The sequence below is a fragment of the Giraffa tippelskirchi genome, chromosome 4 (genome assembly GCF_054371585.1).
Source record: "Giraffa tippelskirchi isolate mGirTip1 chromosome 4, T2T-mGirTip1v1.2.pri, whole genome shotgun sequence".
Lineage (NCBI taxonomy): Eukaryota > Metazoa > Chordata > Mammalia > Artiodactyla > Giraffidae > Giraffa > Giraffa tippelskirchi.
Genome location: NC_137278.1, coordinates 141297353 through 141313220, shown reverse-complemented (window position 1 = coordinate 141313220; position 15868 = coordinate 141297353). Strand labels below are relative to the sequence as shown.

Genomic DNA, 15868 nt, shown 5'->3' with positions numbered 1-15868 from the left:
AATATTTCTGAAAACAAGCTTACATTATTTGGATTATTGTTTGTAGGCTAGGTAGTCTTAATTATTGCATATATCCAGTGAATCTCCTAGAATTCAATTTGAATTTTCCTATTTTGCTTGTGCCATATAAAATATTTTATATTTGTTAGTGTGGCAAGTTATATTCTCCAAATAAGTTTTGTATTTTATAAATGTGGATGTGTGCTCAATCGGTCAGTATGTCCAACTCTTTGTGATTCTATGGACTGTAGTCCACCAGGTTCCTCTGTCCATGGGATTTTACTGGCAAGAATACTGGAGTGGGTTGTTATTTTCTCCTCCAAGGGATTTTCCCTATCCAGGGATCAAAACTGTGTCTCCTGTGTCACCTGCATTAGTAGGCATATTCTTTTATCACTGTGCCACCTGGGAAAGCCATTCTTTATTATAATACATTATTTGCTGTGAAAAATTTGAAAAATACAGAAAAATACATAGCACATAAGAACAGCTTTTACTTCTATGACTTCATAAGAATCTTTGTTACACATGTGTTTATCTACTTTCAGTAGTTTATTAGACATGTACTTTTTTGATTATTTTTGCAAAATTTGCATCAAAATCCTGCTATTTTATGTCTTACTTTTATATATTATGAATAATTTATTATTTCCTCATACATAAACTCCCAAACAAATTTCAAGGACTTCTTTGCCAATTTCGTGAATAAAAGGAATTAATCTATTTTTTATTACTTTGAGCACCAGTGAAACTGAAATACATTTAATATTTTTATTATGAAATAAGTTAGGAACACAGAACATAGACAACAATATAATGAACATTCATGTATCCAAAATAAGCTTAAGAAAAAAAAGTTACAGATACAATTCTAGCCTTCAATGTATTCTTCCTGGATGCATTTCTACTTTCCTCTCCCCAGAGGCAACCACTGGCTAGAACTTATCAGTCCCATGCATAATTTTTATACTTTCACTCTGCAACTTTGTGTGTTTAATATTAGAATATTGATATCCCAGTAGGATATGTGTCCTACTTCAACTTTTAAAAAGCCCAGTATTGTATATTTTTTTGCTGTTTAATTATGTTGATTTGGGCTTCCCAGGTGGCACTAGTGGTGAAGAACTCGCCTGCCAGTGCAGAGGAAAAAAAGAGATGCAGGTTTGATCCCTGGGTCAGGAAGATTTCCTGGAGAAGGGCATGGTTACCCACTCCAGTATTCTTGCCTGGAGAATCACATGGACAGAGGAGCCTGGAGAGCTTACAGTCCATAGTGTCACAAAGAATTGGATACAACTGAAGCGACTTAGCATGCATGCATTCATGAAGCTCTAGTTCAGTAATTTTCAGATTTATGTAAGTCTATTACATAAATATATGAAATGTAAGTGTTGATGGATATTCAAGTGGTTTTCATTTTCATTATAAGCAAAAAATGCCAAACTGAGCATTTTAATACAAATTTCCTATGCACACGTGAGAGTGTCTCCAAGGAATATCCTTAGAGAGAAAGTGCTGGGTCATAAGATGCTTGCATTGTCAACTCTATAGATACTTCCACATAGATTTCCAAAGTGATTTTTTGATTTACAGTCTCACAGGTACTGTATAAGTATTCTATAGTTCTTATGTCCATGATAAGTCACTTCAGTTGTGTCCGACTCTTTGCCATCCCATGGACTGTAGCCTGCCAGGCTCCTCTGTCCATGGATTCCCCAGGCAAGAATACTGGAGTGGATTGCCATGCCCTTCCTCCAGGAGGGTCTTCCCAACCCAGGGATTGAACCCAAGTCTCTTGCATTTCCTGCATTGCAGGAGGATTCTTTACCCACTGAACCATCTGGGAAGCCCCTATAGTTCTTGCAGTTCCTCCATATTCTAGGCAACCATTGGCGTTATCAAACTTTACATTTTTGGTTAATCTGAAGGGTGTGAAATCATATCTTACTATGACCTTGATTTGTGCTTCTGTTTTTGGTGGGGCTGAGCATCTTTGATAGATTTAAATGGCATTTTCTCTTCTGTAAATGCCTTTTATGTCTTTTACGCGTATATAAACTAGACTATCTTTTTCTTAACGATTTATGATAGTTTTTTTTACATAGTCTTATTAGCATTTTCTTGGTTATATGCGTTGCAAAAAACTTCCAGCTTGGGGTCATCTTTTAACTTGATTGGTTTGGTCTTTGTATACATTTTAAACTTTTAATGTATTTGAATTCAGCAGTCTTTTCCTTTATTTGTTTATTTTCTGTTTTAAATTGGAGGATAATTGCTTTACAATGCTGTGCTGTTTTTGCCACTCAACAACATGAATCGGCCATAAGTATACATATGTGCACTCCCTCTTGAGTCCCCTTCCACCCCCTGCCCCTCATCCCACCTCTCTAGGGTGTCACAGAGCCCTGGACTGGGCTCCCTGTGTTATTGAATCTTTTCCTTTATGAACTGTGATGATTATGTCTTACCTTTCAGTATCTTAATGTCATAAAATGTCATTTCCCTCTCAAAACTTTCAAAACATTTAGCTATGCTTTTCATATAAAATGGCTCAATGGAATTTATTGTTTAATATGGTGTCTGAGGTAAAGGTTTTAATATTTTTTTTCTACAACCAATGGTCTCAGATTCATTTATCAAATAATCTATTCTCTTTCCACTGTTACACACTGCAACATCTCTCATACACTTTCCATATATGTAAGGGTATGTTTCTGGGTTCCAGATACTCTTTCATTGGTTTTTTGTACAGATTAGCTCTTGCAACATAATAACAGTCAACACATTGCTTCATACACCTTGCATTAGGACACCAGGGTGACAGGATGAGTGGAGTCTGAAGTCCAAATCCTGCCTCTGTGCACCCTGATACAGAACTGTGTCTGCCTGGAAGGAAGTACACATTTTTCTAATTCACAGGAAGACATTGTCAGGCACTTTTTCCTCTCTGGGAAACTGATAAAGGCTGTTAGATTCCCTGAGTCAATGTCTAATTGGGCAATTCTCCTGCTTTGTCCTTTTGCAAAAGTGTCTCTTCTGTTCTAGGCCTGTCCCTTTTGTTGAAAAAAACAAAAACACCTTGCTATCTTGCTTAGATTTTCATTAGTCTTGCACTGTATTTTTATTATTCTGTGGGGTAATTGGCATCTTTTTGATAGTTAATCTTTTCATTAATTGATACGGCCTATTCAATTATTTATACCTTGTTAATAATGCCTTTTAATATAGCTTAATAATTTCTTCATAAAGGTTTAAAAAATATATTTGGAATGTATTCCCGGTTCTCTCTCTCATTTTTAATATTGTACTCTCAAATACACAGAAAATTACATTTTTATAAATATGTATTACAATTTTTGTATAATTATGAATATACTTTTCTTATACTTATTGCTCATTCACAGTGAATTTCTGGCTCAAAACTTTATCCATTTTTCTTCTGGGGTACCTGTAGAGTGTGATTCCCCCCCACTGATTTGTAACAACTTTTAAAAGATTAAGTCTATCTGTTTTTGTCATACGTATTTACTATTTTTTGTTCAGTTTGCCATTTGCTTTTTAGTTTTATGTTGTTTTCTTTGATTGCAGAAAATTTGAATTTTTATGGAGTCACATATATCAATCTATAGTTTCTTTTTTTAGGTTTTATGTTTCCTCATACCAAGATTAAATAACTGTTAATTTATATTTTATTTTTAGTTACTTTCATTAACTTTTTAATCCATCTGCAATTTGTTTTGGTAATTTGATGCAAGTAGCAATGTCTGTTTCATTTTTTTCTTCCCAGGAAGTTAGTGAACTGTTCCAGCACCATTTGATTTTCCACTGAACACTACTTCTATCATGAATTTGTGCTTGAAGTTTGCCTTTTCTTTCTGTTAACTATCTGAAGAGTTAAAAAATGTTGGGATTTTAGTCAATCCATTAAACATTTTTGAGAACCAAGAAGATACTTTGCCTTACCACTGCAGTAGTTTGGGAGAAAGCTCCCAGCAGAGAATTCATGACCCCGCACGGTGTAAGACCAGTTTGGCTGATACAGAGTGGACAGCAAACAGGTAAGAGGTAGAGGAATAAACTGAGAAGAGACATTTTTTACTTAGATTTACTTTTCTTTGGAAGGGAGCTATGTTCTTAACCTTTTTAAAGTTAGTAATCTAGGAGACTGGGAAGGAGAAACTGATACATAGGAATGGGAAGGAAGGCATAAAAGGGAGTTATTCCTAGGGATGTCTGAGATACTGATTGCTAAGTCAGAAGTTGAAACAAGATCAATTAGGATCTTCCGATATGATACAGATGACAAGGTTGAAAGATTTTTGTTTTGATTTTTCATTATGAAAAATTTTATACAGAGAAAATAGTACAGTGATCCATATGAACCCATCACTATGGTCAACAAGTATCAATTCAAAAGTTTGTATTGTTTCAGCTCTCCATCCACTCTTTCCCCCACCACTGGATTACCTCTAAGCAAAATATAATATTCTATCATTTCAAATGTGAATATCTGAGTCTGGGTCTGTAAAATGCAAAAACGTCTTTTGACAAAAAAACATAGTCACAATATCCAGGTTGATTTGAATTTCCAATCTACTTACCTAACATAGTAATGAAGCCTAGCTCATTTTGATTAAAGTGAGAGTGAAAGTGGCTCAGTCCTTTCCGACTCTTTGCTACCCCGTGGATTGTATAGTCCATGGAATTCTCCAGGCCAGAATACTGGAGTGGGTAGCCTTCCCCTTTTCCAGGGGATCTTCCCAATCCAGGGATTGAACCCAGGTCTTCCGCATTGCAGGCAGATTCTTTTACCAGCTGAGACACAAGGGAAGCCCAAGAATACTGGAGTGGGTAGCCTATCCCTTCTTCCAGGAAACCCAGGAATCAAACCAGGGTCTCCTGCACTGCAGGTGGATTCTTTACCAACTGAGCTATGAGGGAAGCCCTAAGATAAACACTGCCATGACTTGATTAAAGTGGTAGAGTGTAAACAACCTTCAGTTTGAGGTTAAGAGATCTACCTGCATTTAAGTCCTGACTCAACTTCCCAACCCTTTGACACCAACAATGCTTCCCTTAGCGACTCTAAATCTCCATTTCCTTATCAGTAAAAGAAGGGTAAGTAGCTGTCTTACCCATTTCAAAATTGTCGTCAGAACTGGGTAACAGAAGTGAAATAAAAGGATTTAAATTGTGAAGTACTAACTTCCAGTTCAATCTTCTTTGTGAATGACCTCACCCCTATTCCAGGACACATCTGAAGGCAATAGGTCTCTCTGTCCAGTCTTGTCTTTCTTTTTTCTTGCTCAGGTTTCTCTTCTTGAAAAACACATTACTATAATTTATTTTTTTCAAACACTTTAGTAACTTTGAATATCAACAGAACAATGTTTAGGTTTGTATCTGTCACCTGTTCATATCATTTATCCTGTGTTTGTTTCTCTTTAGTTTTAATTGCAATGAGAATCCATTACTTTTTGGTGTGCCTCAATTTTCAGAATCTTACCTAGTGCAAACTCAAATTTTCAAAAGCTAATTTTCGTGGCCTTTTGGCCAACAGAGCCTCAGTTAACAGGAAAAATGTTTTTATTTCCTTTCCTACAAACAAGTCGTAGCAACCATAGAAAAGCACATTTTGGTTGCTTAACTATGTCCATCCTTGGGGTGAGGGGGTGGAATGCCTCATCTCCCAAGAGGGGGAACTCCAAAGAGAATGTTTTCCTAAAAGGGGCCAACTGGGCGGGGTTCTCTTTTCCCAAGGTTATTCTTAGATCTGGAGATCTGCGGCGGCTTTTTTCTTCTTCCTAGTTCCCAGAGGTTCCGCGGGCTGCAGGAGACCAGGCTGGCGGGTCAGGAGGGTGGCCCGGGGTGAGGACCGTAAGCCTCCCCGGCCTCTGCAGTGCCCGAGGCCTGAGCTTTCGGCGGAGTCCTCTGAGTCGGTTTCTTCCTGCGCGACTCCCCGCCCCACCACCGGGGCGGGCGGGATCCAGTCCCGGGAGGCTGCGCCCGCCCAGGGTCTCGTCTCGGCCGCGCGGGGGACACGGGCGCGGCCCCACTCGGGCCGGGCCGCTCTGGCTGAGTCCTGTCCACCCGGCAAGGTTCTGCGTTGGGCCGCACCTCGGCCTTCTCCCCTGCAGGCCCCTGCTCGGCGTTTTGGCCTTGGGTGGGGGAGGAGGACGCTGAGGAGGAGGGCTCAGACAGAGGGCGGGAGCCGCCGCCTTCGCATAAACAGGCGGGCGTGGGTGCTGATGCGGCTGGCTGGGAGCGCTGGCTACGGCCGGTGAGCTGGGCTCGTCTCCTTCCTTCCCGGAGCGGCCGGCCTTAGTGCAGGAGGGGTGGAACAGGGTCGGTCATGGCCAGTGGCAGCTGTCAGGGGTGCGAGGAGGAGGACGAGGAATCTCTGAAGAAGTTGATAGTTAGGCTGAACAATGTCCAGGAAGGAAAACAGATAGAGACGCTGGTTCAAATCTTGGAGGATATGCTGGTGTTTACGTACGCCGATCACGGTAATCGTTTGTCTGGAAACTGTTCCTTACCACCCCCACCCCACCCCCGTCCCCCCAAACCGCTTTCCCCGGCCTTTTTAACAAACTTTCTCCTCCCAACTTTGTGGCCGCACAAACCTGCACTCTTGAGAAGTCGAAAACTCTCTACTCCTTTGGGCAGAAAAGAGCTGACAATTCTAGGAAGGTCTTGCGCTCACTTCTTCTGCATTCTCCCTCCTTTTCAGACTTAAAAGGGATGCCATGAATCGTGACTTTGCTCCTTTTCCTTAATCCCCTTCTTTTCCAGCCTCCAAGTTATTTCAAGACAAAAATGTCCACGTGCCTCTGTTGATCGTCTTGGACTCGTATATGAGAGTCGCTAGTGTGCAGCAGGTAAAAGAGTTGCTTTCATTTCGCCCATTTCCCCTTCTTTGGAAATAGGTGTTTTTCTACTGATACTTTGTACCCAGAGTTCTGGGTTATTTCTGAGATTTGTCCTGACAAACCACTGTCTGTGGTTTTAAGATGGAAGCATTGTTAAATCATTATCAAATGTTAACGGTGTAAGAGGGCCTACTCTGTGCTCCTTAATTATCATTAAGAAGTAACTTTATATAATTAACTGATAGAATATGGATAGTGATGGGAGGGTAATAATAATGGGTTGAGGTTTGGTTTCTTTCATTGGCTAGATGTGTTCATAAATGTTTAAATGAAATTATTCTAAGATTCTTCCCAGTGTACAGCATGTTCTAGAGATGACACCATTGTGAATAGTTTGGGAAAGAGGAGTAATGAACAGTAATAGAATTAATAATTAAATTAATGAATTGAAGTTACTGGCAAACTCTCATAGGTTTAAGGTTTTCTTTTTTAAACTTGAAGACAGATTTCTAACCTTCTTTAGTTGTAGTACACCTTGTATTATCTAAAGGGAGTAATATTTTAGGATTCTCTTGTAAGTTTAAATCTGTACTTGTCAACTATTTTCATATAAAATGAATGTAAAAGTGAAACTTTTAGAACCTGTATCATAGGAAACCCAGAAATTTGTTAAATATTTCAGATATATTTGAAAGTGAGCCTTAAGATGAAAATTAAATCTGATACACCGTCAAAACAAAATTACTGCTTAAGGTTAACTTCCTTTGTAGATTTTGAGATTTGGGGAACTGACGTTAGTTTTTTCATTTGCACATTAGATTCTAAAGGGAAAGAGAATTGAACTTTGACCTCTATTGAGGTGCAGTGTTTCTTAATATCTACTTGACAGGCTAGACCGATGTAAGAATTATCTGAATCTGTCTGTATCAATCTATCTTATGCTTATCTCTGTGTACAGCTATGTCTAGCTTGGGTGAACCATATACCTAGCTTCTTACATATGAAGATATATATATGAGATAAATGGTTACTTTTATTTTTCTTCAACTGAAGTATATCTCATCTGACTATTGATTTTCAGGCTGTTAGCAAATAAGATCAAGAAAAAAATGGAGGCATGATAAAGACACTATTCTTTTAACACTCAGTGTCTGAAATTTTGCCTATGAAACATGATTCACTCTCCAGCACTGGCCTTTTGTGCTTGCTGCTCTCCACCCACATCATCCTTCTTACTTGCCTCTGCTTTGGTGTTCAAAATTGCCTTGTCTGTCAGACTCCATTCCTTGGATTCTGTTCTTGGTAGAGTCTCCTCTGCCAGGTACAACTCTGAACAGCTGGGCCCTGGGTAGGCTTGGCCTGCAGAGGAGGTAGTGCTAGACTTGAGAATCCAGGGGAGTCTGCAACATACCCACCTCCTAATTTTTCTTCATTTTAGAAACTGCCAGATCCCAGACATGTTTGTTTGGGGTAGTTATGAATGTCATTCAATATCCTTGCCCAGTAGGTACCAAAGACAAAGTATGTAAGAAAATAAGGAATTCTCTTCTGATTTGGTGATGTAATGGAATAGAATTACTAGTTGCAATGCAGTGTATTAACCTGAAAAGGGCATTATGTGTGTGTATACATCATTTGATTCTTGCTGGAATCTTACTTCCCTTTCAGAAATCTCACTGAATATTTTTTTCTCAGAGTAAGTAGCTCATTTAGGATCACAGAACTAGTGACAGAGTCAGGACTCAAGTTTCACACACCTTCAAAATCTTTTTTCATAATATAGTAGGTGCCGAATTCACAAGCTTTTCGTATAACTAAAAAGTTCAGTGATTTGGTACAAATACTGTGGACATGCTATGCCTACTGACATTATTGATTTAAATTATCATTGATCTTATCAAAGGGATGTTTTAATACTCTCCTTAAAAGAAAATATTTTCTTCTTCAAATTTATGCATATTACTGATGAAATTAATATAGATGTACTTGAAAGCTTTATACATTGAATCAGCTGAAAGTACTGAAGTAAAAGGACTTGATGAATTTAAGGAATTAAATTACCCTTCAAAAATAAACATCAATGTTTGTTTTCAGAATTTAACATGACATTCCTGACTCTGAATTTTTATTTTCAATGTCTTTTCATACTTTATTAGTTCTCCTTAATAAATCACAGTCTTTAGACAGTAGGTAGTTAGGCTATTTGTCTTATAAATCTCTTTTCCTGCAAGTCATCTGAACATTTCTCTGTGTTCTTCAGTTTTATATTACTTTATTCACACAGTTTCAATCTTTGATGTGCGTAAAATATATGCAAGTGACAAATTTTCTTTAAACCCTAGATGTTTCCCATTGTGCATTAATTAGATAACTTGAGTTTACAGAATAATTATAATAAAGTGAAACTACCAATTGTATTACAACTGTGCAAGATGGGAGGTTTCTCTTTTTGAAAGATAAGCTTTTAATTGAATACATTAATGGATCAGTTGTTACCTCCACTTTGCAGCTAGCGATTTATTTTATCATAGATGCTCAGTTGCTTCAGTCTTTCTGCAAAGCAATTTTACTGATGCTTCTATTTCACCAACTAAAGCAAAACAGGTTTTCTCCTTGAGTCAGCCATGCAGGTGCAGAGATGAGAAAAGCATCCTGTGTGATTTATGATTTATTTCCCACTAGAAATTGTTCCAAATGTTATTTTTGAAATACTTAGATGAGAAAATCTTGATATATTTTATGAAAGCACAGAAATAGCCAGTTTCTATGGCATCTGTATTGTCAATATCTGATCGGCTTACGTGGAGGAGGACGTCTACTCAAATATAGGTAAAAATAGCTGTCAAAAACTGCTTCCTTTTCAAGGAATTTGAAATTGTGTGAGAGGAAGTAATGACAGAGTAAAGCAATTCATGCTTAATCCAGAAAAGATCTAGAAATAGTATTTGTAAAGAACTCTTGTATAATCACTTTTATCATATTAAATACCCCTTGTTTATGCCTGTAAACAATTAGGAAATGTGTGCCATTATTCCTCTTCAGACGCATAGGAATTTCTCCCCTGGTCATTCAGCTCTGTGCCACTCAGCTCCAACTCACACATTCAGTCTCATTTAGCAATGGTCCCCTCTCTGGCAGCCTCCTCACTATTTAGCATCTTACTTCTCTTCCTCACAGTTCATCAGTTTTAGAAGTTTCCATTTCACTGTTTAAAGTTTCCAAATTTATAGTTCTTTTGAAATCTGACTCAAATCACACTTTTTCTGTATTGTATTCTTCCCTGAGCAACTCTAGCTGACAGTGAATCTAGCTTTCAAAATTCATATTATATTGGTATTTATCACACATCATGGTTAGGCACTTCTCCTTTAATCTGTAGAACTGAATATCTATGCATCTTCTTTTTCTGACCATATTGAGTGTAGTTTTGTAACATAGTAGAAAGAATTGAAGAGTCCTTAAATTTGGAGAGGAATATATGGCAGGAAGAGTGAGTTAATCTCCAGTTTGGAATTAAAATATCATTAATATTTTAAAATGTATTTTTTAGAAGTAAAGAGCATTTTATTCAATCTGGCATCACTCGTATAAGTGAACTGAATGAAGGTATATTTAAAATGCATCAGTAAGATCGTAATTCATTTGGAAATGTAAAAGACTTTAAGGACATTTGTGATGTCTCAACCTCATCAACTCATATTTAGGTACCCTGAAGAAGTCTAGAGGAATCCATTGAGAAGTTCTACCTACTCTCCATCTCATAGTGCCTCTCTCTTTTACCTGTGAAAAATGTTACAATGTCATCAGACAGTGCTACTTCTCTTGCCATTTGTCCTAGCTTTATTATCTGGGGAGCATTCTTTCCTGGTAATTTACACTTGGTCATCAAAATTTCTGGCTTTTCCTAATCTTCCATTCCGAACTACTTCATTTCTTCTTTTAATTAGAGTCCCAAATATTTAAAATAAATTCTGTCAGGTGGATGTGCCTTAAAAAGTACAAAGCCCTGAGACTAGCCTTTCCTGTACGTCATAGTCTTGGTATGTCCTCTAAAACTATTTTTTAAGTTTTATTTTATTGCTTTTTATTTAGACAATAGGCAATCTGTTTCCTTCATCATTCAGAAATGTTAGTTTTTGTAAGCCCTTTCAGTAGATTTTTGGAGAAAGATGTTTTCTAATTATATGACTTGCTTTTTGAGAATAATTTTGTTATACTCCTTTTTAGTATAATTTTGAGTAAGCATTTTGAGTGTAAGTTTGTTTTAAAATAACTATTTTAAAATAATAGTCACCTAGTCTATTAAGAATGAAGAGATTCTTTGACTAAATATGTTCCACATGTGTGTGTTTGTTTTAAAATGTGAATATTTGCCTTTCTTATTTTTAGGTGGGTTGGTCACTTTTATGCAAATTAATAGAAATCTGTCCAAATACAATGCAAAGCTTAATGGGACCCCATGATATTGGACATGATTGGGAAGTCCTTGGGGTTCACCAGTAAGTATGTAAAAATATACTATACTAAATATCTGTATGACAGCCTTTCTCTTGATACATTGTATTTGCAATTCAAGCCAAACTGATAAAAATCCTTTAAAATACATATAGTTTCCCTTGAATCAATGATTTACATTTGTAGAGAGCTTAGAAAACTAACATTTGAGGTAAAATGTTAGGTGTTGTTATTATTTTAATAATATAATAATAGTTATACAATTGATTAAATTGTAGATTGTTGATGAATGCTTATGAATTCAGATGAATAAAAGAGTTTTGGCTTTTACTTTTTAATAGTAGAATTGACACAAACCACTGGCATCCCAGGTGGCGCTAGTGGTAAAGAACCCTACCACCAATGCAGGAGACTGAAGAGACCTGGGTTCAATCCTTGGGTTGGGTTGATCCCCTGGAGGGGAGGGCACAGCAACCCACTCCAGTATTCTTGCCTGGAGAATCCCATGGACAGAGGAACCTGGTGGCTACAGTCCGTAGGGTTGCACCAAGTAGGACATGACTGAAGCGACTTAGCACATGCACAGGACACAAACCACTACTTCAAAACAAAAATATGAAAACTAAAATGTTCTCTAAATAGTAATTTAGAAATTTATGCTTTACTGTCTTTAAAGAGCACATTTACGTATATTCATATGTATATATTTAATGAGCTTAAACTGCAGCTTTCAAAATGAAGAAAAAAGAGGGAATTATCTTTCAGCACATCTGCAGCCAAATCTTCATAGCTATTTACTAGCTATGTTATTGCCGTTTTCAACATAATGACTTCTTAAATGAAACTACTTCTTTAGTCATAATTAGTTAATAAAATTTTTTCTGTGTTTCCAGGAAAATCCTTTTTGGTTAACTTTGGATAACTTTTGGATAACTTGTTTCTTGACATTTAATAAAATATCTTCTGTCTTCAAGTTTAGGTGTTCTTTATACTTAATGGGACTTTTCTTTACCTCAAAAAGTGAATACATAATTTCCAAAGTATATTGCTGTGGAAAACATAACTAATGCAAAACTAAATTTTGCATCTCTATTAGTTTTAACCGTGGCTGCAAATTTAGACAAATAAGAGCTGTTTGTTCATAGGCGAGTATACCTGTGCTTGTATATTTTTCCATCTTTGATAAATATGAGTTGCTGTTTTTCAGTTTCTAGCATTAAAGAGTGTGCTTTGCAAAGAGGCTATTTACAATTAATAGATACTCTCATCTCCAAACTAATCCCAGAAATTCTATGTCAATAATAAAGAATACAGCATTTAACAAAGAATTAGGCAAATTATGCCTAATTAATAGTTGTAATATTAATAGTTGTAATTAATAGTTGCAATTAATAGTTGTAATAGTATGTGTCCCTTGGTTTGGAAGAGAATTTCCAAAATTCCCAAAGCTTTGTAATCGGTAACTTTAGGGAGACTTGGAAAACTTACTTAGTCATATTTAGTACAAACCCAATGTTCCAGTTAACTTACGTGAATGTTTCTACAGGAAGTTTCTTTTCATTCATCTATTTGCTCAGTCATCATTTATTCATTTTCTGTTCGTCAGGTATTTATTACATCCCTCCTTTAGGCCAGAAGTAGTGTGAACAATATAGACACACTCTTCACTATAGAGGAGTATATTAGATCATTTCCAGCCAGTAGTTGTTGTAAAACATATCTCTTTATATTCAAGGACTTTTTCCCCCTAAAGGCTTACAGTACTAAAGGAGAAATCTCTTGTGTGGTAATGAAGTCAGGAATAGTGGGAATGATTCAAGAAGAGGTAGAGGCAGCATAGGTGGGAGGAAAATTAACAGAGTTGAAGGAGAGAGTCTCTCAATTCCTTACCTGATTGCTAGAGACCATGTGCCGAGTTTCTTGAATCTAAGTGAAGCCATGGAAGCTCTGTTTTCTAACGATAGAAAGCCAAGCAGCACTGGGTAGGAATAAACTATAGATTGTATATTTTAAAATTAATCAGCCCTGAGTAGGAATAGACTACAGACTGTATATTTTAAAATTAATAACTCAGGGGCTCAAATCGAATGTATTTGAACTAACTGAATACTATTGATATACTAGGTTCACTTTCTGTAATATCAATTTCTCTTTTAAAAATAGTAAAAGAATAAATAATTTAAATATTCAAATGGTTTTTAATTTTTGTATAACAGCTAACATTTTAATTACATCTCTATAATTTAATACATAAATATGTGTTACATAAAATTCACAAGTTTGTATCACATATAAAATGACTAATCCCTTAGTGCATTTAACTCAGTATTATTTTGAATATAGAATTTAGTGAAAAAGTTAGTAATTGAATTTAAGTATTTTGAGGAAAAAGTTATAGCTTTTCTGTTGAGACTCATAATAATACCCTATTAATCATTGTAAGCCTGGCTCAGGTTTATAGGGCAAAAACACACTAGCTTCAATATAGGGAATGAAGTGCAATGAGATAAATAAAAATGTAGATGAGTAAAAGACAGTATATAAAAGAGTAAACATCTAGAATGATCTTGATTTTTGTTTTTAATTACAGATTGATTCTTAAAATGCTAACAGTTCATAATGCCAGTGTCAACCTGACAACAGTTGGATTGAAGGCGTTGGATCTTCTCCTAACTTCAGGTAGTATATACGCACATATTTTTAATGTTGACACAATTTAAAAAATCATTTAAACCATTTACTGAATGTATTTTAATTTTTTAAAAATATAATATCATAACTTCAATATTGATGATTTCAAAATTCTGTGTATCCATTTTCCTTTTCTTTCCTTATTTCTTTCCTCTAAACTTTTTCTCTCAAAAATACCACCCAACATATTGGCCTTAAACATCACCTTGTATATTATTCCTAAATTTAATTTCTGTCCTCAGCTTTGCTCCTCTGATCTGGTCCCACATCTCATATTCCCATTAGTTTGTTAGCCATACATGTCCTGTCATGAGTATTTGTTCTCCATTATATCTCTAATATGTTTTCTATAAAACATGTTCTAGAGTATGACATAATAGTAATATGTCATAATAAAAATATATAGCCTTTCTTCTTTTGTGCTTGCTAAATGCTAGGTTTAACATGTAAATTACTTCATATGCTTTTAAAAGCATAATCCTCAAAACATCCCTTGAGTAAACCCTGAAACACAGAGAGATTGCCTCAGGAAAAAGCAGTAGAAACAGGTTCTTATTTCACGTGTCAGGTTCTTTCCCTGAGTAAACTTCTACTTGAAGGATAATGGACCTGGAAACAAAGAGTGTTGCTGTGGTGCAATCGTTGTGATCACTGTTGTGCTGGACACTTGCTATGATGTAAGATTCTAAGAAGAAAGACTGCTTACAGGGAAGCTAATCAGAAAGGATAGGGAGGCTTTCCTTCAACGTGTGACGGGTACTTTAGGTCACGAGAACAGCATGTGCAGCGTTGCAGAGGTCTAGGAGGAGAGCATGAGGGGAGCTGGATGTGTGGGTGGTAAGATTTTAAATGCTTTCATAATCCCTGCCCACTGGGAGAAAGAGAAAGGAAGACAGGGGGTGAAGATCAGAGAATGAAAGAAGAGGGATAGAAAAGGCCTGAAGGTCGTCACCACTTCACCAGAGCCTTTTATTAAAATATGTGATAGAATGTGCTAACTAGTCTTGGTTTAGTTGCTAAGTCGTGTCCGACTCTTGCGACCCCATGGAGTATAGCCCACCAGGCACCTATGTCTGTGGGATTCTCCAGGCAAGAATAGTGGAGTGGTTTGTCATTTCCTCCTCCAAATTAGTCTTAATCATGATTTATTTTAAACTCATCCTTGGGAGTCTTTTTTGGGAGTGTGTGAAGATTTATTCTCCATTTGGTGGTGGACAGGTGGTTTATGAATTTGAAAAATCTCCCAATATGAATATGTTGAGATTAGCAGCATGCAGACATTTAGGAAATTTAATATGTGTTTTACAAAAGGCTAGTTAATTTATTCCATATAACATTGAGAATTTTGAGTTTTTAGGGAAGTTTGTAATGTGTTTTAGAGTTCATTTCAGATACTTTATTAGAGGCTAATTTATGAATCACTTTTTGTTTGGCTTATTTGTTAACTGATGTGATAGTTATTGGGCACTTTACTGCTATACTGGCTACTAGAGAACTCTCAGACAGCTGAGGCAGAGTTCCTGCAATGAAGAAGTTCACAGTCCAGCACCATTGTCTAACATAACTTTTTGCAATGAAGGAAATACTGTACATGTTTAAAATCACGGCTCGTAGCCATATGTGGTGGTTGAACATGGGAAATGTGAGGAGCTAAATTTTAATTTTATTTAATGTTACTTAATTTAAATTTGAGTTTAAGTAGCCTTATGTGATTAGTGGCTGCAGAATTGAACAGCCCAACAAAGAGATAAAAAACATTTAAAGAGATAATTTCAGTTTAATGAGATAAGTACTATGACAGAGATAGGAAGAAAACCACCATAGGAACACAGAGAGAAGCTAGGCTTATTTGT

At 36.4% G+C, this 15868-nt stretch overlaps 1 protein-coding gene across 4 annotated transcripts in view; it reads left to right on the top strand.

Annotated features, from left to right (window-relative positions):
• Positions 1-6222: 6222 nt before the first annotated feature.
• The window catches only part of LRRK2 (leucine rich repeat kinase 2), a 197008-nt gene continuing 187362 nt past the window's right edge, over positions 6223-15868 (top strand). For all 4 annotated transcript variants that reach the window (XM_081594156.1, XM_081594153.1, XM_081594154.1 and 1 more), the window contains exons 1-4: positions 6223-6506; positions 6793-6878; positions 11259-11368; positions 13915-14003. In XM_081594156.1, coding sequence (XP_081450282.1) covers positions 6353-6506; positions 6793-6878; positions 11259-11368; positions 13915-14003 — 439 coding nt within the window. In that variant the 5' untranslated portion in view covers positions 6223-6352. The remainder of the gene's footprint in view (positions 6507-6792; positions 6879-11258; positions 11369-13914; positions 14004-15868) is intronic.